At 40.0% G+C, this 27875-nt stretch overlaps 1 protein-coding gene across 12 annotated transcripts in view; it reads right to left on the bottom strand.

Annotated features, from left to right (window-relative positions):
- The window catches only part of TBC1D5 (TBC1 domain family member 5), a 587897-nt gene that overhangs the window by 51184 nt on the left and 508838 nt on the right, over positions 1 to 27875 (bottom strand). For all 12 annotated transcript variants that reach the window (XM_054504439.2, XM_045903863.3, XM_064588415.1 and 9 more), the window contains 2 exons: positions 17589 to 17878; positions 5403 to 5566 (listed from right to left, as the gene is read on the bottom strand). In XM_054504439.2, the coding sequence (XP_054360414.2) occupies positions 5403 to 5566; positions 17589 to 17878 (454 nt within the window). The remainder of the gene's footprint in view (positions 1 to 5402; positions 5567 to 17588; positions 17879 to 27875) is intronic.

Here is a 27875-nt window from a genome sequence, read left to right on the forward strand (position 1 = left end):
GATTAATGTGTTACCTCTTTAAAGACTTAGCTGAGTTTTGTATTCTATTATGTGGCCAAATCAGGGGCATTGATAGGAATAAATGTGATATATCTTCGTCTGAAGGAGACAGTCCGTGGATTACAGAAAGGCTTTCTAGGATACATAAAAAGATGATACTGAGAGGAAATAAGTTCTATGATATGATATGATGCTTGTCCAAAATATGTCACACACAGTGATTTTGAAAATCATTTCTCAATGATTACACTAGGACCACCATAAGCAGATTTTGCCACACTGAGGTTGATAGCAACTACCAGATTGTTTTGTTTTAATGTCTCTTTTCCACTGCTATTTTAACCTTTTGCTAATGGACATTAACAACTTCTTGATCCTGGGCCACTTTAAAAGATCAGTGGAGTCTTGAAATCTGCAAGATATGTATAGTTTAAGGCACTGGGGATCCAAAGCAAGGGGTATCTTCGCTTTGATTTCTGGCTACTTGCTTATGTGAGAAACCGATGATGATGATGTTAATGAAAAACAATCTTGAGCTTTTTTGAAGACATGGAATGCCCCTGTATCATACCAAACTGGGCTGAAAATGAAAGCAAAATAGGCCCAGGGATGGTGGGGGCCCAGTCATGGGCTCTGGTGCCATCAGGGTGGCAACACAATGGTGGTATGTGGGTCCCATGGAGAATGGTTCCCAGCTATGGGCCTGAACATTTCCAACTGTGTACCATTAGGCTGTGATAAGCAACAGTCTCAGCATAAATCAATAAAGGCTATTTCTCACTCATACTTCATGTCTATCATGGGTTGGCAGAGGGAAAGAGAGAGCTGAGGAAGATCTTGCAGTGGTAAATACATACACATCACTTCCCCTTACAACTCACTGGCCAGAACTAGTCATGTGGCTCTGACAGCTCACGGGAGACAAAGAGGTGCAATCCTACCAAGTGCCTTAGAATGGGGGAGACCTGGAATTACCTGGCAAAGAGCACAGACTACCTTATTTCATAGAATAATCAGATAACCTATTGAAAAACCAGGGGCTTTCTCTTGAAAATTTCTGCCTACTTACTTCCCACGGTTAGAGAATATATTAAATTTTGAATAATAATTTTAATTCCGTTTCTTGGTACATAACAGGTCTACGTAGAGAGTTAGACTTACTCTATTTCTATTTTTGCCTGACTTCTCAGTTTTAAGTTACAGTTATCACCATAAAGAAAAGTAATTAATTGGTGTTGTAGACTAATCCATATGCCACCAAAATATGATAGAATGCAAATGAAACATGTCTCCATATGCCTTTTTCATTTGTTATTCCTTATTCTGGTTCTTCCTAGACATGTTCTTTGTACAGGCAGACATCTCTTCTAATTTTTATGCCAATACATTCTGTTTTTGTTGTGATTTTGTTATTATTTTTAATCTAAGTTATATATATAACACTTTGAAGAGTCAAATGGTTCTATAAGGCCTGTTATGAAAAACAGTTCACACAGCCCCACCCTCTACTTCCTGCTCTCCAGAAGGGACCACTTTCAATTCTTTTACCCATTTTTTTTTCATCTCAATATCTCTAGCTTATATTGCTACCTCTTTACTTTTTCTAGAGACTATTACACACTTATTTTTCACTATGGAAGATAAAGATTTAGGTCTAGTGACCACTACCACCTGCTCACTCCCCTCCCCATGCAAACACACAGTTCCCACACCCAATATTCTCCACAGAATTTTATCATGATTTGTAAAAAAATATCTTATTTATTCATTTATTTGAGAGAGAGAGAATCTGAAGCAGACTCTGTGCTGAGTGCAGAGCCTGATAAGGGGCTCAATCCTACAACCAAGAGATCATGACCTGAGCCGAAACCAAGAGTCGGATGCTCAGTTGCCTGAGCTGCCCAGGTGCCCCTCCCCCCATGATTTTGATTAGATTAATAGTCAATAGGCTTTCAGTATAATGTCTATGTAAATTCTAGTCATGGCTCAGTTACAAGGCTTATCATAACCTTTCTTCCTCTGTTCTTCTTTGGAGTTACAAATTGTCCTGTGTTTCAGTGGCTTAGTTTCTATAAAGTTATCATTAATTCAAACCCAAACTCACCCTTAGTTTAAACCTCTTAACTTGTTCAAATATATTACTTGTTCCCCAAATAGCATCTTTTTGGAGAAAACTTTCTAGAACCTTCTGACTTGCTCCCACCTGGGCTGGCTACTGCTCTCTGGACCTGCTAAATAGCTGTGCTCTATTTAGTTTTGGAAGCTCCCCATATTATCATTCTGAGGAATCTTTTTTTTTTTTTTTAAGATTTTATTTATTTATTCATAAGAGACAGAGAGACAGAGAGAGAGAGGCAGAGGGAGAAGCAGGCTCCCAAGGAGCAGGGAGCCCAATGCAGGACTCGATCCCAGGATGCTGGGATCATGACCTGAGCCGAAGGCAGACGCTTAACCATCTGAGCCACCCAGGCACCCTCATTCTGAGGAATCTTTTTGTCTTGCTCTGGATACTCCACTTTCCTTGTTCTCAGGTATTGCCCATCCTTAGTGTATGTCCTTATTTTTGTAGATCACATCCTCCAGTGGATTCTGAGAATGGGTACGTGGGAATAAGGTTTTTGAATCTTGACTACCTGAAAGTGGCTTAATTCTAACCTCACAATTAGTTTGGTGAGGTATTGAATCAAGGCCAGAAGTAATTTTCTCTTAGAACTTTAAAGGTGTTCCTCCATTGCCTTGCTTCTTGTGTTCCTATGAGCAATTTGTAGCTATTTTTTTTTTTTTAAAGATTTTATTTATTTATTTGAGAGAGAGAGTGAGAGAGAGAAAGAGCACAAGAGGGGGGAGCGGGAGAGTGAGAAGCAGACTCCCTGCTGAGCAGGTAGCCTGATGCGGGACTCGATCCTGGGACTCCAGGATCATGACCTGAGCCGAAGGCAGTCGCTTAACCAACTGAGCCACCCAGGCGCCCTGTAGCTATTTTAATTCCTGATCCTTTGATGGAAATCCTTCTTTTCCCTCAACTCTATAAATTTGGAGGATATCTCTTTGTTCTCAGAGTTCTGACCTTTTATAGGGATGTATCTGGGTGTGGGTTTATTTTTACTTGTGTGGGACTTTCTAGGATTTTTTCAATCTGAAAACTCAGGTCTTTCATAAGTGGAATGTTTAATTAATTATATTTTTTATTATCTCCTTCCTTTCATTTTCTCCTCTCTCTGTCTGGAACTTCTATTTTTCAGGTTTTGAACCTCTTAGGTTGGTTCTCTAATTTTCTTCTATTTTTCTCCCTTACTTTCTATTTCTGTCTTGTATTTTGTTTTCTTGGGAGAGTTCCTCAATTTTATCAATTCCAGCTCTTCTACTAAGCTTTACATTTCAGACATCATATTTTGATATCTAATAGCTTTTGTCCTTACTCTCTGAATGCTTTCTTTCTTTTTTTTCTTTCTCTCTCTTTTTTCTGAAGCGTTCTTCCCCTACATAAACTGTTTTCTCCCAGTTACTTTCTTCTATTTGCTTTTGCCGGTCTTTAACTAACAGATGCTCTCTTCAAGTATCTGGTGAACCCTGGCTGTCATGTAAAGTAGTCTGAACTAAAAGCTAAGAGAAACTTCTGTGTGTGGATAGAGCTGTGAAGGGTGGGTCCACTCTAAAGTGAACTGGCTGTTTCCCTGGACAACACCTAAGGTCAGTATATTTGTGTGTTTTTAAAAATTTGTAACTTTTATCTAGAGAAAACTCTTTTCATCTCCTGCCTGAAGGGACAGACATCCTGGTATTCTGGGAAGCAAGTGGGGTGAGGCCTGGGGATCTCAGATTCAGCATTTAAATATATTCATCATTCCTCTTCTGGTAGGGGGTACTCAAATGTGCCTGACCTCTCTCAGTCCGGAGACATTCTGTTTTACACTTTTCAGAGGAGTAAACCTCCAGTCTTCTGCCAGAGTGGGAAAGGGAATCTACTTGCTTCTTTTTTCTTTTGTTTTAATTCCAGTACAGTTAACATACAGTGTTATATTAGTTTCAAGTGTAATATAGTGATTCAGCAGTTCCATACATCACCTGGTGCTCATCACAAGTGCCCTCCTTCATCCCCATCACCTGTTTCACCCATTCCTCTAATTGCTTCTTGAAAAGCAAGTTCCAACTTCACTCCATTTACAGCTCCTGAGCTTCGAGAGGAGTTTACAATCTAAGTCAAGTTGCTTCTTGGTTTTTACCTACTGCTGACTTAACATTTAGTTTTCTTAGGCTGCTAAGTCAGTTACCACTTAACATCTGTTTTACAAGGAACAAAATCTTGTTACTATCTTTTCTCCTGTTTCCTTATTCCTTGAGGGTTTACCTTTAACAACGCTGACTGTCCTTGGAGTGGAGGCTAGGAGGGAGCAGAGCTAACTGCTTGCATTAAAGCTGCCATCCTTAAATGAGAGTTCCATTCTATTCTTCTACAAATCAGAGAATCATAGTTGTCACATGTGAAAGGGACTCCAAGAGACTATGTGGTGAACTCTTCCTTCGGAGGGCAAAGTGTGTTGTTTCATTTGTAGATGACATAGTTGAAGTACCAGGAATCTGAGTATCTTGCCCAAGGTCCTACCCCGTCATACAAGTAGATATCACGCTGTTATCTATTCTATGTACCATAAATAATTGTCCCTCAAAGGTTTGAAAGTTTTGTTGTTGTTTTCTAATTTAGAACTAGTTTAGTAATAGCTAGATCCTTTTCTGTAATACCTTATATGGGCATCTTCTTCCAGTGGGCAGATGGATTCTTTATATTAGAATACTAGGTGTTGAATTACCCATAAGATGTGGCTAAATGTTTTATTTTTTGTGAAGTTGGCATAAAAACAATTTCAGACACAACCAGATTTTTAAAGTGGTTGATATGCTTTAGATATGTCCTTCTGAGCAATGTATACAAAGGATCTTAGAGAGTAGCTATCAACATACCATCATGTAAATGTAATTTGTATAACTTTTTAAAACAAGTGGTAAAATAATTACTTTTCAAGAAATAACTTAAAACTGAAAAAACACTGTGGTTTGTTTTATAAGTGTCTTAATCTATTATTTGGTATAATGCTACTTGTTACATTTTAGAAAAAAACGCAGGCTTTGACAAAAAAGCATTTGCAGAGGAAGAAAGGACGGAGATTTGGGATTCTATTTACTTTAAACTGATGCTGCTTTTTTTTCTCCCAGTGCGATGCAGACTGTGGCCTTAAAATATTACTACGTTAAATAATAAAAGTAAAAAATTTTGATGAAATTATTTGTTTTAGTTTGTAGACATGTTAAGAGCTTTATAAAACTCAGTACTGAAGGCCTTTTAACAAATGCAGTACTCTAGAGAAAGATGAAGGATAAAAGGAAAAGTGTCCTTAAATACTTACAGATTCTTTTCTGCCCATAGTTTTGCTGTGTGAGCGGGAACGGGAGATGTTGCTAAAAAAGGAATCCTTTTTAGTAGCAGATGAAGGTGGGGAGCCAGTGAATTCTCTTCCTCCAGGCAAACTTTCAGTGCTTGGGGATGAACTGATGGTTTTGGAACTTTGTCCTGTAGGAAAAATTAAGAGGCAATAATGAAACACTAGACTTCTTCACTAAGCTACTTTATTCACGGTCTTTAATAAAGGATCGATTATTATACTTCTTTGCTCACACTGTCAACCTAAGGACACTGTGGGTTATTAAAATGCACACACTTTTATGTATCAGGACAGATGCCAGGTTTTTAAGACACTGAAGTGACGCTATCCTTTTCCACATGTAATTTATGCTACAATAGTCTGAGTGTTGCACACATATAAAAAAACTCAAAGTTCTACATTTTAGAAATCACAGGTTAGATAACCAGATTTTCCCTCACTAAAGGAATCATCCTTAGCGACAGAAGCCAGAAATTATTATACCATACAGTATTAACATTAAAAAATCTAAATCCTTTAGCAGTTTTTTGAAAGAGCGTCTTTCCTTTTCACTAACTGTGGAACAGATATATGGCTCCCCCCAGCTATGGGAGAAGCATCTGAAAAATGGGACAAGGTGCTGGCTCATAGGGCCTCTCTCTAGACCGGGTCTTACATCAGAGTGGGTGCATCTGTGACCCCCACCATCTGTTATTCTGCTTAGCAAATGACCTTTTCAGAGAGAACACTAAGGTCAGCTCCCATTAGAATGTACCTCTGAATTATCAAGTCCCACATTAGTGGTAGTATTGATAAGGTACTGATTGGCCTATATCTCACAGAAAACCCCTGCACCAAATACATTTTTTTCCCTCAATTACAGAACTAGCTTACTAACATTTTTGTTCTCTTTGGGAACACAAACATTTAGACCTTAAGAAAATGGGAGTCACCAGAACACGTCCCCAAAGGGGATGATGGAGTCTTTCACCTGGAGATCTGAGGGAAAAGCCTGGGCATGCCTTGAGACAGAAGAAAGGGCTCTCAGACTTCCCTGCCCTTTCCATGCCTTGTACACATAGAAGGGGACAACACTGGTATGGCACACTGGGCAAATGGACGAGACACTGCATGAGCTAGGCCTCCCCCGGACGGCTCCCAAGGGGAGCAGTCAGTATTCTCACTCAACAAGCTTGGAGCCCCGAAGCTGTCCAGCGGTTCTGAACTTCTCTTTAAACCTTTTAAGGTTTTTTTTTTTTTTTTTTTAAAGATTTTATTTATTTATCTGAGACAGAGAGAATGAGAGAGACAGAGAGCACATGAGAGGGGGGAGGGTCAGAGGGAGAAGCAGGCTCCCTGCGGAGCAGGGAGCCCGATGCGGGACTCGATCCCAGGACTCCAGGATCATGACCTGAGCCGAAGGCAGTCGCTTAACCAACTGAGCCACCCAGGCGCCCTTAAAGTTTTTAACTGATAGGAACAACATTAATCATTTCTTTTGTTGCATTAAACCTGAAAGCCTATTCTCAGAGGGGCACTCTTCAATATATTGCTGTGGTGCCCTGCCCAAGTCCCCCCTTCAGGACTAAGCCATTTATTCTCCCAGCCACCGGGCGTGCTGGCTGATGATGGTTCTTAGGAATTCCTCTCTGGAAACAGCCCTCAGCTGAAGACAGCTGCTCTGTCTACGATCCTGTCCTTCCCCAGGGATTACCTCCAATCTAGTGCCTGGATGGGGGCAGAGGATAAAGGCTGGCCTTGCCTCAAGGCGGATGACGCCGAAGGGCCAGCCCAGCCCCAGAAGTTCCAGCAGCAACTGCAAAGCAGCTCAACTTCTCCCTCCGCTCACGCGGCTCCTTTCACTCCCCAGATGCTCACCTTGTTGGCACGCACCGCCCCCCCAACAGCTTCCTACCCAGAAATCTTTGTCTCACAGTTTATTTCTCAGAAATCCTGACTCATGACAATTATTTAGAATTATTTTCGATTGTAGGCATTTTTAAATATACTAAGTAAAGACCAAATTCTTAGGCCACCTCAGGCATGCACATATTCTTTCACTCATAACCAAACACCAGGGAACAAGGCCCATGCAGATGGAGCTTATGGAATCCCCACAGATACGCTGTCCAGCACTAAGGATGAGGGATGACCACAACAGGAGCTCCTAAAAAGCTCCTAAAAATAGCAGTACAAGGGAAACACAGACTGGCATGCACACTGACTAACCTGCAATCTCAGGGGATAAAAGCGAACACCGAAGTGTAAATGACAGTACTCTGGAAGCACAAAAGGAGCATCTGATCCCGTCTCAGGCAATGGGTACGCGCCCCATCCTAGAGCCTGAAGAGCAGGCGGTGCTGGGGGTGGTGGTGGTGGCGGCGGCGGCTCAGGAAGGGTCATTCTCGGCAGAGAACACAGTACTTATCAAGGCAACCGGTAAATACTACTGGGAGCATCTAGCTCCAGCAGAGCCTCACTAAATCCCTTGGAGCTTCCTGCCATCCATATGTAATTGAAAATGACACCAATACTAGCGTCCCAGAGTGCTTCTCTTGCATGTAATGATTATTTCACTGGGAGAGAATCAAACTCTTTCTAGAAGTTGCTGGTACCCTAAATGTGAGTTTATTTTCCCTCTTGGTCACCCAGCCCTAGGGGGAGGGAGGAAAAAGGGAAGGTGAGGATCTAAATAGGGCCAGTTAGATCAAGAGAAGCCCTTTGTTCTCATGCTAAGGGGTCTGGCCCTTATCCTGTCAGTAGATGATGGGAGTTACTACAGATTTTAAGGAGGAAAGTAGCAGGAGGACTACAGGAGCTTGGTTGAGTAAGGCATCCCTGTACCTGCCCACACAAGAGATTATAAGGGCTTAAGCTAAGGCTGTTTCCGAGGCAGAATTCCTCAAACCAGTACCTGCGGGGTCTGATACACCTAGGCTTGAGTCTAAGCCCAGTGGATATCTAGTTGTGGGGCCTTGAACAATTCCCTGACCCTCCCTAAGCCATGGTTCTCATCTATAGGTGAGACCTCTTCCTCATACATGCTTTGTACCCCAAGTGGGTAACGTGCATAAAAGGCTCAGTGTGGCTGAGCGTATCAGAGAGTATGCTAAGTAGTCAGTAGATAGGAACCATCACTAGCACAGCGGTGACTCCCAGATCTAGAGCAGGGAGTTTAATATGCGGTACCGTGGGTTGCAGACTTGCTAGTCCTCTCTCCTGTTAGGACTAGTCTTACATTGGCTGCACCTCTCTTTAGTGACTTTAGTGAACCAGCTCTGAGCACAGGACGACCACATAGGCCATACAGGAGACTGCCTAGTGGGGTGGCTGGCATCCGGGACCTGCTCTGCTGTTCTGCTTGTGAAGATGCACGCCCTGCCATGAGCTGCATCTGCACAGAAGGGGTAGCTTTTTCTAGTGCACAAAGGTGCTACTTGGACTAAGTATGGATGTGTCTAGGTATATTAAATCTTTCCTTCATTAAATCTTTTCCTCTCTGAAACATCCAATGAAAGTTTTGTGTCCCATGTGTTACATGTCAGTGGAGGTTTTTGTCAAGAGCCCAAGCTGACTGAATGAGCTTCACAGGCCTCATGAAGAGCCCCCACTACAGAACGGCTAGGAGGGAGGAAAGGGGGAAAGGGAGAAAATATTTATTGAGCGCCATCATATTCTTGTGGTTTTTCTCTCACTAAACTCAAGGGGAAATAAGAACAGGGACTGGGGGGTATTCCTACGTGGACAGGCAGAACCCCTGTAAACTTGAAACCAGCCAGAGGAGCTGGACACGGGACAACCAAAGGCAACATGTTAAGAAGGCTAGGAAGCCTGGGGATCGTTGGTGGGGAGGCATAGCTCGGAAGAGCAAAAAGGGAAAGGCCTGGGAAGCCCAGTGCTGTGGCCACAGAAAGGGGATCACCTTGACTTTACTCAATGACCTAGGAGAAAATGAGATACATTTTGCCGCCTCACAGGCTTGAATGGCAGACAGACAGCAAGAAGATTGATGTTTACACATTAAAAACATACATCCTGGTGTCACAGGACAGTGAACGGAATCCTGAAGCCCCTGGAATAGACCAGCTCCAGTCTGACCACAGTCTAGTCTAAGCACTGTTGGAGGTGCCCACATGCAAACATGTGGTTATAGGATATCAGAAGTAATGATTAAACAAAGGAAAGACAGAGGTGTTGAGCTGGCTCTTTCATAATTTGATTCTGAAAACCAGAGCGATTTGAACAGAACACATAATAGTGCCAGCATCATCTCTACCATCCGAGCAGGTAGCACTCTTGAGTCCTTACTGTGGGGCAGGCGCTGGGGTAACTTCCAACGACCCACCCTGAAGCAGCTGTTCTTTTTTTTGTCTTCCCAGATAAGAGGGTATGTAACCTCCCTAAGTCATCCGGCCAGGCAGTGATGGAGGCAGAATTTAAACCCAGACCCAACTCTGGAGCCCATGCTGGGCAAAGCTGCACCCCCCTCCGCCCCTAATAAGGGCTGTGCCAGGTGGGCTGTTGTACATGTGACCTCGAGTTAAAGAAAAACGGAATGAGGTCTTTTGAAAGTAAAGGGCAAATTCTGCCCTTATTCTCGTTGTTTATTCAATGTCTTCTGGAAGTAAGTGTTCCACAATGCATTTTCTAGCTAACTGATGCTTCTCCAAATTTGTTTTACATATCATATGTTTCTCCGACTCCTTAAAGTGATTACCCAGAACATAATGGAACTGTTTGTCTTGCTTCACGACTATCATTTCTTATCAAGAAGCAGAGTGGCTAACATGGGGTCAATCACGAGGATAGCTTTTGGTTCCTCAGTCTCTCTTCTCTTCTCAATCCTGTGAGTAGGAGCTCTTTGTGTGATCATCACTATGTTCTACTCTAGTTAATGTGACCTCTCTTTTCGTTGTTCTACCAATTTGTTGCTTGTCATCTGCACCGGGGCATTTCTGGTAGTGCTTTGTTCTTGAAGGGCCAGAGGAGAGTCAACTCTGGACATGGGGGCTGTTACCGCGCTCATGTGACTTACACGTTATTTCTCCATTTAAAATCTATTTTTTTTTCCTAGAAGGAATTACCAAAAACTTAACAATGGTTACCTTTAGGGAAATGGGATGGCAGAAACAAGTGGGAGGAATAAACAGAGGGATTTTTTTCTATGTAATGGCTTTAATTAATTGGGATGGCCTAAGGTTTAGTTTTGTTTTAGTTTTACCTTAAGAATGTCATCAGTGGGGACGCCTGGGTGGCTCAGTCAGTTAAGCCTCCGACTCTTGATTTCAGCCCAGGTCATGATCCCAGGTTGTGAGATCGAGCCCTGAGGTGGGCTCCATGCTGGGCATGGAGCCTGCTTAAGATTCTCTCTCTCCCTCTCTGCCCCTCCCCACCCTTAGGAAAAAAAAAATGTCAATGATGGTTATCTGGGCAGGGAGATTTTTGATCTTTTCCTTCCTTTTTTATTTTTAAAAACAACCTGACAAATGTTATACAATGATATCTATGTGTGCATGTATGTATGTATATTCATATCTGCAACATAAATATGTACACACAAGTATAAATATTAAAAATGTTTATGGCAATAACTTAAGAAATCTAAATTTCTTTCCTAATGGTCCATTAGGTGATGATCCTTGTATACTTCTGTTGTTGGAAATTCTAAATTCTCTTTGGAAGTAATGTCTGTGTGTGTGTGTGTGTGTGTGTGTGTGTGGTGTGTACCCATATTTTAAAGCTTTGTGGTTCCTAAATATCTCTTGAAAAAAGTTTCTGGGGTAGGTGGGCAATTTCCAAAAGTAATTTTCAGGAAACCCTTTGAGTTAAGTCTTCACAAACAAATTCTCCCATGGCACATATTTTATGACTATAACCTGCACTGAGAGATGTAAAATGGAACTTTCCAATAATTTTGCAAACACTATTTTTATTGACTTAAATTATGGGAATTCATTATATAGTCAGTGCGTTTCTTCAAAAAAAAAAAAAGCCCATACAATTGTGGTTTAAAGGCAAAGACACAAATATAAAATCTCATGAAAACATATAATCAAAGAATCACTGAAAGAACTGAGTTACTTCATTTCTTGAAATATACTCCATTACTTTGAAAAAGGATACCTGGGAAAGTCTAAATGATAGTTTTATTTCCCTTACAAGTGTATCTACTCTTAAAATATTATATAGGAGAGTATAAAGGGTGTGGCTCCTCTGATGAAATTCTCCAACTACTAATATTACCGATCCTATTAAGCCTAGATTATTAGAAAGTTTTTTGTTGCCACCACTAACTATTTTGGTTGACTTCTACTTCCCCTTGCTTTTTGACACTCTGCAGGAAGTGTGTTGAGGAAAACACAAAGTGACTTCTCCAAATCAGGGTTGGCATTGTCTCATTTTCTTACCATCGTTGTCACAATCATCATCACAGATGGAAAGCTTTTTATTAGGGCTTCATGTCTCATAAAGCAGCTGGAGCCTCCCCTATCAGGCTGATACAATCTCTGTCAGAGCACAGCAGGCAGGAGGAATTCTGAACTGGGCAGCCAGAAAAAGAGCTGGTTCCTGACTGTGTATGCTTGCCTGGGTCATCTAACGCACGGGCTGGTACCCAAGCAACCCGGTAAAGCCGTAGGGAAAGCCAAGAGACCAGTGAGAATAGAGCTTGGCACATAGTAAGCACTGAACAAATACTTGGTGAATAAAGGAGTAAGATGATTCTACCTATATAACACAAGCGATCTGAACAAAATGATATAACCCCCCTCTTTAGGATGCTATTAAAAAAGCAAACTGTTCCCGTGGCTCTGGTCTGTAGGAAAAAATGAACGGAGCAATAGCATAGAAGCAGAAGTCAGAATAAGCCAGACAACCTTTAACTTTCTCTTTCCATAGGTATAAACTGAGATTCCACAGCCAAAGATCTACTTTGCAGTAAACTAAGTTTAAAGAGTTAGCAAACTAACTTTGGGATACCAAAATACTTGTTAAAAAGTTGCCTGGTTTGGTGTGGCGGGGCGGGGCTCAGATTTTTTTTAACATTTTTTTTTTATTTGCTTGAGCAGGGGGAGGGGCAGAGGGAGAGGGAGAAGCAGGCTTCCCGCTGAGCAGGGAGCCTGGTGTGGAACTGGATCCCAGGACCCTGGGATCATGACCTGAGCCACCCAGGTGTCCCTGAATGGGAGATTCTTAAAGTCAGTCTAGGCTTCCACTTAATACAGAAATTTTCTTCATAGCATATTTTATCTAAAAGATTATATAATAAAAGATTAATGCAACAACTTCAATATTTACACATCTAAATATCCCAAAGGAGGTGCTAACTGTAAATTACTATTATTTTGTATTCCTGAAAAAAACCTTTTTCTAGATTTTAAACAAGAGGGTATTTAAATGTGATCTTTTTATTTTAAATCATTGCCAGTTACTAGTCAGAGATGTGTCACACTGGACTTTGATTCTATTAATAAGATTCATAATACAAAGCCTGTACTTTCTTTTTATAAAATACAAAGCCTGTACTTAAACAATTATTTCAAAGTCAAGTTATAATTCTTTCAGGTAAAATATAGTAAGTATTTCTGGTTAATACATATAATAATATGCATCCAAACAGCATATAAGTCATTTACTCTCAAAACTGATTTGTTAAATACTGGCACAAAGCACCTATGCAACAAAAAGAACACCTCAGTGTTCCTTCCAAATGAAACGTAGTGTTAAAATAACCACAAAATATAGAGTGACCATATTTTGCAAGAAAAGAGGCTGGTGCAAACTTCATAGAAAACCCACATCACAGCCAGATTTGGCATCACTAAGGTATGACATGAGAGGGGACTTTTGTTCTGAACAACAGTGCCACTCCGTGGCTGAACAATGGTAGTGAACTGATCAACAGTATGAATGGAGGGTGGGCAAAAAGAAAAATGGAATTTTGGAGTAGGCAATGATAATACTGCAGGCAAAGAGATATACTACGTTGCCATGGTAACTGTACCTTGGAGGTCAGTTAGAGTCTGGACAGGAACAGAAACCTGAGCATCGCTTCCTGTAACTACATCGCCTGGATTTCATAAGAAAAAATAATTAGATTTCATAAAAAGGAAAAAAAAATCAACTTTACTTTTTTTCATACTTAATCATTTTATCAATCTAATTACTAAAAGTACAGTAAAACAAAATACAATCTCAGAAAAATTAATATAAAATATTAAAGGCAATAATTTTTAAAAAGTGTTCCCTAAAAAGCTTCTGTGCATGTTTTCCTTCAAGAAAAAAAAACAAAACAACAAATTGCCCCTAGTCTAAAGCAGAGGAAAACTTGAGCAATCAAGATTTTGCTGAGATTTCATTACGCTAGAAACAGTAGTGTAGTATAATATTTTCTTTCTTTAAAAAAAATTCTTAATCCAAAATAAGTTATATGCATTTATTAAGAAGCAGGCATTCTTTTGAAGCTGATTTCCTCCTGTAACAGAGAGAAATTATTTTTAACTCAATGTGAAAAACCCATTTCTTCAGTGATAAGATAAATACCTAAACAAGCTCTAATTTCATAGTAAGTACTGAAAAGATTTCCTAAGTTACCACATGTACTTACAAATGTTAACATGTAAAAATAAATCTGTGAACTGCACACCCTTTAAACTTGATATACTTATTATAGGCAAGATTTCATTCACAATTTGGACCTATGGGAAATGCTCAAAATAAGTGTTTGACTTCAAACGAAATGGGGAGAAAAGGAGTGCATTTTAAAAGTACAGGAAAGAAAGGAAAAGGAGCACAACAGGAAATTCTGTGAAGAACTTGAGGTACACTCCCATTGAGAAGGAAGACTTCGGTTCTCTGATTTCCTTCCTGGATGACCAAGTTCAACATTAGGCACAGTCACTGTCAACAGAATCAGACTCTCAGCATCTGAAGGCCTAAGCTATTTTGAAGTTAACGAGCTAAAAACCAAGCCTTCTTAAAAGACACCGTATTTTCCATGTTTGATAATGCAGAATTAACAAACTTCCTTCTCCTGTAGCTTTTATACAACAGTAAAAAATCAGTTTTTGAATGATGTAACATACCCTCAGTGCCTTGACCACTTGCTACAATTGTAACTGTCAGCACAGCCAGCTCATCTGGAAATTACTGGGTTGTAATCATATAGTTCCCATCAATTAATAGTACATACATTTTGATATATGTATATATATCTCCTGTAACTGAAATAAAATCTATAAATAGGTACACACTCCAAACAGCAATAAGCAGCTTTTAGCAGAGTTTATTAGGTCCTGAATTTTCCTAATAGAGTTAACTCTCTGTTCACTGATAAATGGAGTCTCTTTTTTATATATTTGAAGGAGATTTTCAATTCAATTTTCCAAAAATGGAAAAAATTCCATTTTTCTCTGCTGCCTTTGGATCACCTATTAGTGTATATTTAGAGACTGAAAACTCATTTTAATATTAAATACCACCAGAAAATTACGGAGGAACATTTGTGCTCCCTCTTCTTTCTTTCACGACCCCGCTCCCAGCACATACACAAACTAGTTTGCATTTCTGGCAACATATACCTGAATTTTGGGTTTTCCCTACAACTGTTCCCCTACATAAGCACACATCATCGAGAGTTAACTCAACTACGAAGACTATAAGCATTTTCATTTTTAGAAACAACCATTTTTCAAAGCAACTTTCAAACTTTCCAGCAGAGTACACTAAAAGGGCTAATTCGTTCTCTCTCCTCAAAGGCACTAGTAGAAGACTGTTCTGAGACAGGTAGAAGCCATATTCCAACACAAGCCTCCTGACAGGCTGCAGACCGTGCTCACCCATCTCTGGGATCAGGGGACACACGTGCAGATTTGTCACTGCCACAGCACGGCAGGATACTTGTGGGAAACACCAGCGTAAAGAACCAATGTCGGAGAAGTACTTTTCCTTGTAGAGTTAACAAATACATCTTGATAGTTGTTTGGAGCTGGGAGGCTCCCCCGGGAGCAGTCCAAACCTCTCACCTCAGGGTGCGGAAGCACGTGGTCAGAAGGCATCAGGACTGTGCTTACGGTTCACTTCATGGGTGAGTCACGAGAGAAGAGCAGCGACCTATACTGGCATCTACTGGCATCAACTGCTCTCTCTGCCTTTTACTCTGTCTCCTTCAAACCTTTATGCAGGGAGGGGCAGTAGCTGGAATATTTATCTTTAAGATGAAGGTAGACAAGCTTTTCATGATTGACATGAGAAGAACGAACCAGAAATAAAAAGAAGAGTTGCCAAACAAGGAGACTTTCTCTCAGCACAGGGATCAGTTACAAAATGCCCTAGTGATACTCATGTTCCAAATACTTTGCTTAAGTGCTCTGCTGTCTCCTTATAACTGGGGACTTCGTTTTCATCAATTGTTCCATCCTCATGCACTTCCTTTCTCACTTACTGTGGTATTAATACTTGACATTTCCTTAGAGATACAACTTTATACTTCTACAGTCATTTGGCTTGCTTCCTCAGAAAATTTAAGCTACAGCATTAAGAGATTCTCTGACTCATTTGCCTGCCATCAGTTAGAATTACTACTGACTATGGCTTGTTATCAAAGCAATACTGAAATCATATTTGGTTAGAACAATAAAACAGTACAATTAAGAAATATATAAAATAACATTCATTTCCATTCTGAAAGTGGGCATGTCTCCTGGCATTAAAATACATTTACAATGTGTTAATGATCTGAAGTCCTCTTTTCTTTAAATCATGTGTGATAACTCTACATTAAAAAGAATGTAGTTTTAAACAAGATAATCTTATGTAAGGCAAACTGAACATTCTAATAGAAACTTATATACTAACTATATAAAGTCTAATACTTCATATAGGCAATGATAGATAACACCATGTAACGGGAGAATAAACATATACTCATTATGGAATAGTACTCATTATTTTGTGCCATTGGGGAATAAAGTCCATTTAATTTTTTTTTACCAGTTGAAATGCCAATAATTTAAAATTTTAAATAATTTTGGATGCAATCTTCTGACACAGAGTATATGGAACATGGTTTAAGGTCTTCGTACTGATCCAAAAGCACCATGGTTAGTCTCAACACCAGTTACTGAACATGGCTACAACAAGGGATCCCTTTAAGACGTGAAGGAGGCCTGGGTCAGGATATTTGTCCTGACACTAAATGGCCAGACTCTGTACTTTGTGAGGTCTTAGGATTGAATTCTGTCAGTTTTCTGCCATCATGTTACTATTTCCTGCTTCTATAGTATAGAAAGCAGAGTCCCACCACTAAAAATAAGTGCAGCTGTTTCTAATCTGCTATGAATAGAGGTACTTAATACATAGCTCTCTGTAAATTGTGGAAAAGAAGAGCATAAAGGTTCTGGGTAAGAACCTGAAGGGCTGTCTTTTGAGTAAAATTCACGCGGGGGATGAAGCATCGCAAAGGCCGTGACACAGAAAATGCGCTTGCGTGAGGCCGGGCAGCGAGGACGCCCCTCCCCGCAGCGCCCCCGCTCATCGGACCACAGCCCGGGATGATGTGTGGTCTCCCACGTTTCCTCTGCTCCGACATTCTACGGCCCTAAATCTTAGTGTGTGGACTCATTCACTTCGGCTGCTTGCGGATCCGTTGAGCTTTGCCCCCCCCCCCCCCCCGAAGGGTCTAGGTGATCCTCCTCGGCGTAAAGCAGCTGGATGAGCGGCTGCAAGCCCGGGGGCACGCTTCCGCCAACACCAACGGCGTGGGGGGCAGCTACTGACTAGGAAAGCCCATGCTGCTGCAACTTCTCAGTTCTGGCTCTTCTGGCCAGAGGCACCATGACACAACGGGAGCAGGATCACAGTCAACTGCTTGCAAGTTCTGTGTTGCGACAGTCTGGGCCATACTCTGTGGGCATCCGCGGGACTCAAACGCACGTATGCTAGGACATACATGTTAACGAAGTACCTTAGCAAATCACCTGCTAACACGTTCCTATTAAGAACACTAGAGTATCTGATATTCCAACTTAAAAAGGATGTAATACAACAGAGCTTTTACGATTCAGTTTTGCATTAATCTCTATTTCTAGGAGGCTGGTTCCTCACAGGCAGGTGAGGAAATCCCAGGCTACACTGCAGGTGTTTTCTTCACATTTGTTGCTATTTTTTCCTCACCTTTGTTCAACTGCACGGGCATGCTCTCTGATTTCATCAGTCTTTGCTGCTGCTGCTGCAAATGATGCCTGGGGACCTCTGCTAAGGTCCTGGCGGGAACCACAGCGGGAACCACGGCGGGAACCACGGCAGGAACCCCAGCAGGGGACGAGCTGCCACTACCGCCTGCTGGTACAGGGCCGCCCGCACTGCCTGGGGCGGTCATTGCTGGAGAAATCAGCTTTCTTCCAAAATTAATCAGGCTATTAGAGACCTTATTTATATTCAGGGGAGCACCTTTGGCATTGGTTCTGTAAAAAAAAAAAAAAAAAAAAAATTAGGTGGAGAAACATCACTTAAGTTAGAGGACAACCCTATTTCACATATTCCATTGCTATAAAATCGTATCTTACCTGCTTCGAAAAAGGCCATTTACCAGATCAGCTATACCAAGTGCGAAGTAAGAACTTAAAAGTGATCACAGAATAATAAAACAAGATTCTTCAAGAGGTAGCGTATGGAAAAAGGTCTTTTTACTTTTCATTCATTCACTCATTCATTCATTGAACAAATGGGACCTATGTTGTGCTAACACTGTGCTAGGTTCTGGGGATGCAACTGTCCAGGACACAGTTCCCCTCTTGGAATTTCCAGTCTAGGGAAAATATATATATATATATATAGGGAAGGGAAGAAATATATAATCACATTAATAAAGCAAGGTTAAAACCTGTGATGAGGACTCTAAAGGAGAGGTACAGGGCTGGGCAAGCCTTGGGGTACTCACAGAAGGTGGCACCTATGAAACAAAGTGGACAGTAGACTTCCCCCAAGCCCTGGCGTATGCGTATTAGGCCACATTTAATGTGATTTTGAAAAATAAATGTGTCTGAGAGTCACAAAATAAATTCAATAAGAGTTATATAGAATTGCCTACTACCTGAGAATTGCAATCCACCTTTATCACCCTGACCAGCCCTGGCTGTCCAAATCCTCCTTCCCCACTGCCCTGCTTTACTGTTTTTTTTTTTTTTTCTTATTTATTTGAGAGAGAGAAAGAGAGAGCACAAGTGGGGGGAGGGAAGGAAGCAGGGGCGGGGTGGAGAAGCAGACTCTCCGCTGAGCAGAGAGCCTAATGCAGGGCTCCATCCTAGGACCCCGGGATCATGACCTGAGCCAAAGGCAGACACTTAACTGACTGAGCCACCCAGGTGCCGCCATTTTACTTTTCTTGGTGGCACTTTGTTTCATCTGACATACTATCTATTTTACTCGAATGGTTATTACCTGTCCATCTCTTCCAATCCCCTTTCTAATGAAAGTTTCATGAAGACAAGGATTTTTGTCTCTCTGCTATATTGCCATTGCCTAGCATATAACAGGAGTTTTATAAATATTTGTTAAAAGGCAGCTGCACCTACCTGTAGTCTAAGTCTTTCCACCTGTACAGTGAAGAGTCCCAGCTCCTAGCCATGGCCAGCCTCTCTATTTGGGCTCTGGATCCCATCCTCTGATCTTTCGAGATTGTTGCCCCTGCACTTCCCTCTCTTGAATCATCATTTTCTCCTTCTCTATATGTCATTCCCATTAGCATACAACCATGGTGTGTGTATGTGTCTGTGAGCTTGTGCATGTGCACACACGCACACACCCACTCGAACTTATCCTTGAACCCTCATTCCTTTCTAGTTACCGTCCCTCTTCTCTCCCTCATCACAACGTATTTTTTCAAAAAGCTATCTTACGTGCTACCTCTGCTTCTTCGGTCCTAAGCCCACTAGAGTCTGGTTGTGGCCTCCCTGCCATTGCTTAGAAACCTCTCTCCCCCGTCCCCAGTGATCTGCATGTTGCAGAGCCCACAGCCCACTCTTACTTTATCCTCCCCTCAGCAGCAGCGAACTCCTTAAGCACCCCTCCTCTCACGCACTTCCTTGCTCGGCTGCCATGGTTCGCCAGCATGTGTTACTGTTCTCCGGCAAACAGAGGACACCAAGTAAACATCTGTTAACGGAATGACTACTGAATGACTACCTCCCAGATGAGTCATAATGCTGAAGTATCTTAGGGATATTATCTTGGAGACCAGATATGATTATAAATTATTTTAGTTGTAGGAGGTAGTCTGATTCCATGACAGTATCAAAGTTTGTATTTTTATTGCCCCAATCATTACAAGAAGCTTATTTTCTCTCATTTTGCTTTTTTTCTTTCAGAAAAGTAGAAAATGAAAATCAAGTTTGAGGGATACATTTACTTGATTGGAGTTAACTTGAATTTTACTATCATTTCCTTCTCTCAGATCTACCTGGCAGCTCTTAGGTAGTAATTCTGCTCCATTTCGTATCCTTGGCATTACTAGATATAGCTCTAAGATAGAACTGATCCATAGTTCTATAATAAAAAGAACACTATGCTTCTTCCTTTCATAAAGTTTTTCTCTAATGGTACTAGCTAATATTATGGGCTAGGTACTGGAGACTTACATTACTTTGGAGATAGGACAAATCAAATTTAAAACCTGGAATTCAGCTTTATAAGAGAAAGATCTATTCATTTACAACTCAATGAAATGTGAAAAAATCATTTTTCAAATGATTCTCCTTGCATCAAGTTTTATCTTTAAAGAACTGAACTATTTAATGCCCTTCCAAAAATTATTGAAAATCACGTTTCCTAATGGAGATAAGGATATATAGTGATTATGCACCACTTACTTCCAGTTTCCAGCTGCTTCCTAATGAAGTACAGCATTCTTAATTTACAGACACTACAGCTTGCAACAGAGAAGGCACTCAATACATGTTTACTGAAAAAAGAATGAATGAAATGAAAAGAACTCATACATTGTGGATTAAGTAAGGCATTTACCTCTGGCACTGTGTTCTACTCAGCAGCCTGCATGCATTCCCATTTCTTGTGCATGGCAGTAGGAAGAAGAGCTATTATGATACTGAAGTTCTATTGCATTTTAGTTTTGCTTGTTTGCAAGTCAAGATTCATAATTCACAGATATGAAGAAGTTATAATGTTGTTACCCTTTTTTATAAACAAAAATGTACTAGTCAAATTCCCACACTTCCAGTTGTAAAATTTATATGTTGATAAAAGTACTAAGAAACTGCTAGAGCATTATCAAGAGAATATGGTTAATGCATCTTCATTACTACTAATAACCACGAGAAACATATAGATCAAGCTCATGCCGAGCAATTTTTCATCTGAATAGCTCTTAAAAGGGGATGAACACTGTTTTCCTTTTTTGAATATTTTTTGTTTTCAACCAACTTCCCCCTCATCCACTACCCACTGCTTCCAGAAGAATATTTCTTTTCAAAACAACTACTGAAGGTGACGCTACATCTTTTCAGATATAAACAATTGTAAACCATTTACTTCTAGGGAAAGCACGTTATCCACAGTCTGTTTGTTCTGCAGGATGATAATTTTTTGGCCAAAGGTAGCTAACACAGATCTTAAATTTCAGTAGCGGCATTCTTTACAAGAAATCCTAATCAATTTGCAACAATTATTACTGGCAGTGAAGTACACTATTAAGTCATGTGTGCTAAATTAATGAAAATTAATGCAGTTGTCAGAGATCTGATGGACATCGAATACTGGGTTGGACTAACAATGGAGTGCAATGTGTCAACAGTGTTGAAATAAATAGTAAGAGAACTCTGGAGTTAACATTAAAGAATCTAATGAGTAACTAATTTTGTGTAATCAAAGTCTTTCATTATTACTGTCTAAACTATTATTAAATAACAATAAAAATAGTACCATATAGGAGCGATTGTTTTGAAGTTGTTGCCAAGACCTTACTTTTGGCACAACCTCATTTAGCGGGTTAACTCAGCAGCAATGGGGCATTTTTCTGAAGATGCAAGAATCCTCAGAACACCTGTATCAGAACCCAACCTGACTTCACTGTTGGGCCCTTTTGGATCAGTTTCCAAAATTCTAAAAATGGGTGGCTCTTATTGCCTCTTCCTACCCACCTGACCTCTTGCTTTCTAATGCATACTCTACCGAAAGAGCTTCTAGCATCTCCAATGCCTTTTTTTTTTTTTTAAAGATTTTATTTATTTATTTGACAGAGAGAGACACAGCGAGAGAGGGAACACAAGCAGGGGGAGTGGGAGAGAGAGAGAAGCAGGCTTCCCCTGGAGCAGGGAGCCTGATGCGGGGCTCGATGCCAGGACCCTGGGATCATGACCTGAGCCGAAGGCAGACGCTTAACGACTGAGCCACCCAGGCGCCCCTCCAATGCCTTCTTAATTGCCAAAGTCATGAGCTGTTTTCATTCAACTTCTAAAACTTTTCTAAAGCTTAAAAACAAAAACAAAAAACTTAAAAACATTATCACATGATCACCTCTGTAAAAACTCTCCACAATGGTGGAGATTTTCCTTTCCTCTTATCCAAACTTTGACACCACCCCAGGCTTTTTCTTTTCTATCTGAGGATTTATTTTTTAGGTCTGATATTAAGTGTCTAATATTTGTTTTTTCACTCCTTTTGTGATAAAATTTTGTTACATAATTGTTTATATTTTTGTCAGAGTTTTCAATTTATCTGTATTCATTTTTCTCTATACTCTAATTTATATTTTTCTTGTTATTTCCTTTCCTATGTTCCGAAAGGTTGAATGCTTGGTTCATTCATTCATTCATCCACTCATTCACTTATTCATTCCACTCTTTCCCAATAAAAGCATTTAAAGCTATACATTTGCCTCTGATTATAGCAATAGCATCAAAATTTTTCCCACACATTTTCTAAATAGTCCATTGGCTCAGTTGTTATTTAGGTACATTTAAAATTTCAGATGGTTGGGTTTGTTTGTGTTTATATAACACCCACTTTGTTTTATTGAATAAAAATAGAAATATCACAAGAGTGGAAGTGAGGGGAATGTTCTAATTTTTCAAAAGGATTGTAGAAACCACCAACTGGAAAACAGACTGGCTTATTCAAAATTTTTTTACTAATTACTTGGAAATGGCTGTAGTTTATTACAAGTAGCCGTATGGTTCACTAAAAACAAGTCATTCTAAACTAAGGCAACTTTATTTCTTATCTGAAGTGTTACAGTCTATTGGATTTATCAAGATATGTCAGTGCCAGTGGGATATAATGAAGGATAAAAATGTGCTCAGTTATAGTTGGAGAGCTGTACCTCCAGTTTACTACTGAATGTTCTAGCACCCACCAAGGACTTCTGGTGATGACATTCGTCTCACACTTGGTTCACAGACCTGCTCTGCTCACCAGTCCTTTTTTTAAGGTCATAATCTTCCTTCCATCAGCAAGCTGCACAGCTGGGGAGAGTTGTGTAGCTGCTCTCTGGACGGAAGTTTCCTTATCTTTAAACAAAGGGGCTGAATTATATATATTTTGGGTTCCTTTTAGATAGAAAATTCTGTAACTTTGTGACTTGAGGAAAGAGAACATTTGCTTACTGAATTTGAGTCACCTAACCTATCAGATAAAAGAATCAAAATTTAAAATACTCTCAACAGGCTAGCACGAGAAATGAATTAAACAGATAAAATTTAACAAAGAGAAATAAAATCTTAAGCACTTAGGTTAAACGTTTTTACAACTGTGCATTACACACAGAATAGAGAGGCATGGATTAACATGAGTTCATATTAAAAAACAAACAGACTCCCAAACATTAGTGTCTTAGTTTGGCCTATAAGGCTAATACGAACCCGCATGAACACTGCTGGAGAAAAGTAAGATTCTTAGCCTGCACTAATACTAAATGGGTGAACTTCTAGTTTCCAGTCTGGCATGTAAGAAGCTTGGAAGTTTCTGCTCTGTCCTAACAACCAGAAAAAGTTGAACACATTGAAAAAAAATCAACAAATTTTTCTTAGATCCATAAGAGAAGTGAGTTCACAGGGCAAACTGCTGTCTCAAAATTAGACAGGCTGACAGGTGACTACAGAGAATCAGGATTTACTAGAGCAGAAACCCACAGAAAGCAGAGCTGGAGTAGGGAAATCTGAAGTGCAACTGACAAATTACTAGGGGCTCAGTGTGAACAAATTGGGACATATTAAAAAGTCCAAGGGGACCCGGTCACACAGGGGGCAGCCCATACTTCTGAGTTTTACCTCTTGGAGCTCTACCAGACTCTCATGGTAAATATGAGAGAAAAATTGTGCGTACAGTGGGTGGAATGGAAAGGAACTGTTTTGAATACACCTGAGCATTCTGTTTTTCATAACAGAGTCTGCCCTCAGGAGAAACTACTTAACCAAAGTCTAAGCTGCTAAGGTTTTACCAGAGCCTAACTGACTTGGGGGAAGGGAAACACCCAACCCCAAGCCCCTCTAGCCACCCTGTCCCACCTCAGTTGGGGAGCAGGGGTAAGTGGCAGGTGTGAAGTTCACAGTCTGAAGGCACAGGGTCATGAAAAGCCGAGACCTATTCAAAGGACTACAGAATGCTTCCTCTCCTCCCACACCTTATCACCATATCACTGTAAGTCTACTTATAGCAGTTCCTTTTACCCACTACATCATATCCAACTATCAAAAAAAAAAAAATCACAAGACTTACTAAAAAAATAAAAAGACACAGTTTGAAGAGAGAGAGCAAGCATCAGAACCAGACTCAGATGTAGCAGGGATGTTGGAATTATCAGACTGGGAATTTAAAACAACTATGATTAAAATGCTAAGGGCTCTAATAGATAAAGTAGACAGCATTCACGAACAGATGGGAAATGTAAGCAGAGAAAAGAAAGTTCTAAGGAAGAAAAAGAAAAGAAAGCATGGAGATAAAAAGTACTATATAACAGAAATGAAGAATGTCTTTGATAGGTTTATTAGCAGACAATCCACAGCTGAGGAAAGAGACTATACACACTTCTGAGGCTAAGGATGTTTTAACAGAAATTCCCCAAACTGGAAAGCAAACACAAAAATGACAGAAAAATACCAGAACAGAATATCCAAGAACTGTGGGGCGATTATAAAAGGTGTAATATATGCATAATGGGAATACCAGAGGAGAAGAGGGAGAGAAAGAAATACTTGAAACAATAACACCTAAGAATCTCCCCAAATTAGCATCAGACACCAAACCACAGACCCAGAAAGCTCAGAGAACACCATGCAGGGTAAGTGCCAAAAAAAGTATACTTTGTCGTATCATTTTTAAACTACAGAAAATCACAGATAAAGACATAAATCCTGAAAGAAACCAGAAGAAAAAAATTTTACCTATGAAAGAGCAAAGATAATCAACTTCTTAGAAACCATGCATGCAAGAAGGGAGTGAATATTTAAAATATTGAGAGAAAAAAACCACCAACCTAGAATTCTGTACCCTGTGAAATTATCCTTCAAAAGTAAATATGGTAGTCAAAGGGCATTTGTGATAAAGTTACTGGAAGAAACTTATTTTATATAGTTAAAGAATTAGAGATAAAAAAAGTAAATATGGTATCTCTATATGGTAAATACATATTACCCTTAATAGTAAATATAAACATGTGACTAGAAATACTAGGTAAGTGCCTACATTGCAGAAGCTAACTGTACAGCTATGGCAGACAGCTTTTGGTGAGGCATTAATTTCTGGCAGAATTGAGATGTAGGTTTATAAAATGGAGTGGAACAGTGGGGAGGTATGAAAACTATGCTGGAAGAGAAATGGCTTAAAAAGCCGGGGAGCAAGCCTTACCATATCATGAGGGCTGCCATCGGGGAAAGCAGTACTTTATGGTGTGGCTTTAAAAAGTGAAATGAGGGCGCCTGGGTGGCTCAGTTGGTTAAGCAACTGCCTTCGGCTCAGGTCATGATCTTGGAGTCCCGGGATCGAGTCCCGCATCGGGCTCCCTGCTCAGCAGGGAGTCTGCTTCTCCTTCTGACCCTAACCCCTCTCATGTGCTCTCTCTCTCTCTCAAATAAATAAATAAATAAAATAAAAATAAAATAAAAAATAAAAACTGAAATGAGTTACAAAAGTTACAGAAAACAGTTCAAAAAGAAATCCTTTCTAATGATTTAACAGGCTCTATTTGTTTAAAATGAATAATCTGGCAACATTTTGTAAAATATATCACAACTGAAAAGAGAAGGATTACAAGAACAAAGACATTGGGGAGGGTATGTGCTATGGTAAGCGCTGTGAATTGTTTAAGACTGTTGAATCACAGACCTGTACCTCTGAAACAAATACATTATATGTTAAAAAAAAAAAGAAGAAGAAGATAGCAGGAAGGGAAGAATGAAGGGGGGGACATCAGAGGGGGAGACAAACCATGAGAGACTATGGACTCTGAAAAACAAACTGAGGGTTCTAGAGGGGAGGGGGGTGGGAGGTTGGGTTAGCCTGGTGATGGGTATTGAGGAGGGCACGTTCTGCATGGAGCACTGGGTGTTATGCACAAACAATGAATCATGGAACACTACATCTAAAACTAATGATGTAATGTATGGGGATTAACATAACAATAAAAAAATTTAAAAAAAAAGCTGAACAAAAGTTGCTAGACTTAAATGTTAAAAAGGGAAGCTGTTACCAAAACAAGTAAATAATAAAATCCCAAATTACATCTTGCCCTTTAAAAAAAACAAAAAAACACAAAAAAACTAATGATGTAATGTATGGTGATTAACATAACAATAAAAAAAGGACTGTGAAAGAGAAAAAAAAAACAAAACAGTAAGTGTTCCAATTCTGGAACTGTATAAAAGATGGGAAAATCACCTTCAGACACACAGTCTTCCTTGTCCTGGCCTGGGGGAGAGACAAGCTCAGATGAAAGGCCCCTTCCAGCTCTAAGAATTTACAACCTGCCATGCAAAATGGCTTCTGCCATCACAATTCATGATACTGTTGAAATGACAGAATGAAATGAGAGGCCTGTGCACTAGTCTAGGCCCTTAAGTATCATTACCAAACCCCATCTCCAAACTTAGGGGCCCATCTGTTTGCCCTGCCTCCTTATCTCCACCTTTCGTTTTTACTCTGTTCTCTTTGCCCCTCCTTCCTCCTCCATGTTTATCATCATTCTGTTTTTCTCTCTTCTTCCTCCCACTCCCTTTTTTTTTGGTATCATAGTCTCCTTTTCTATCATTTTCTCACCTCACTCTACCTATACATTTTTCCCCCATCGTAACACTACAAAACTTATTTTAAAGTTATTAAGCGCAAAGAGTAGTTGGAAAAAGTAAATATAAATACATGACTTTGGGTTTTGGATAGACACAATATTCCCTTTGCATCTCTGTTATTTTTCTAGAAATCTACATTATTGATCTACCCTCAATGGATTATCACTCATATTTATTTCTTTCGTGTTTATAGACATCGATATTTTCTTTGGAAATTCAAAACAGTTGTCAGGATTGCAACACGGTACTTTGCAAGATGATTCTAACACCTGAGCTAACATTTATGATGTACTTCTGCTTACAGATTCTGTGAGCAGAAGGCTTCAAATTCTATAAAATGAATTGGTTTTGGCCTTTCTTAATTCTTTTTTTTTTTTTTAAAGATTTTATTTATTTATTTGAGACAGAGAGGATAAGAGACAGAGAGCATGAGAGAGAGGAGGGTCAGAGGGAGAAGCAGACTCCCCGCCAAGCAGGGAGCCTGATGCGGGACTCGATCCCGGGACTCCAGGATCATGACCTGAGCCGAAGGCAGTCGCCCAACCAACTGAGCCACCCAGGCGCCCGGCCTTTCTTAATTCTTTATCTTTAAGGTTGAGAATAGCAAATTTGCTTCAATGAAAGAGTCTTTCGTAATTCTAAATGTATTTGCCATATTGTGAGGTTTCTATCACCTTAGGAAACAAACTATCTCCACATCTCAAGGAACTCTAAATTTAATAGATCTTTATTAGGACGAAGTTATAAAAGTTAGTTTGCTATTACTTATTCCTTAGGAGTCGGACTTTCAGGTAAAACATTTGTTCCTTTCAGCTATAAAGGCTATGATTATTTTGCATGTGGCAGATAAATTTTTGTTAATGTGATATGAAGCAAAAGGAGTGCTTACTAGGGATAGAAAGGCTGGCCTAACATGTGTTTGGATATAAGCTAGACTGTGGGGCCTACCTAATTGCGTCTGAACACAATTCATAATATTTGTTAAACTAACATAAAAAATAATAAGCAATTATGTATTAATACAAATGCTAGAACCACACAGCTTTTAGAAGAATACAGAGTATCTTTGAGACTATACCATAAAGGGTTAACTCAGCAGGCCTGGGCCATGCAAATCCTGCTCTTTCCAACCATGAGATAACCTCTAGCCCTTGAAAAGTCCTGCCTG

This window comes from Mirounga angustirostris, unplaced genomic scaffold (assembly GCF_029215605.1).
Source record: "Mirounga angustirostris isolate CCGP_5_RB_7025 unplaced genomic scaffold, mMirAng1.0.hap1 SCAF_1, whole genome shotgun sequence".
Classification (NCBI taxonomy): Eukaryota; Metazoa; Chordata; class Mammalia; order Carnivora; family Phocidae; genus Mirounga; species Mirounga angustirostris.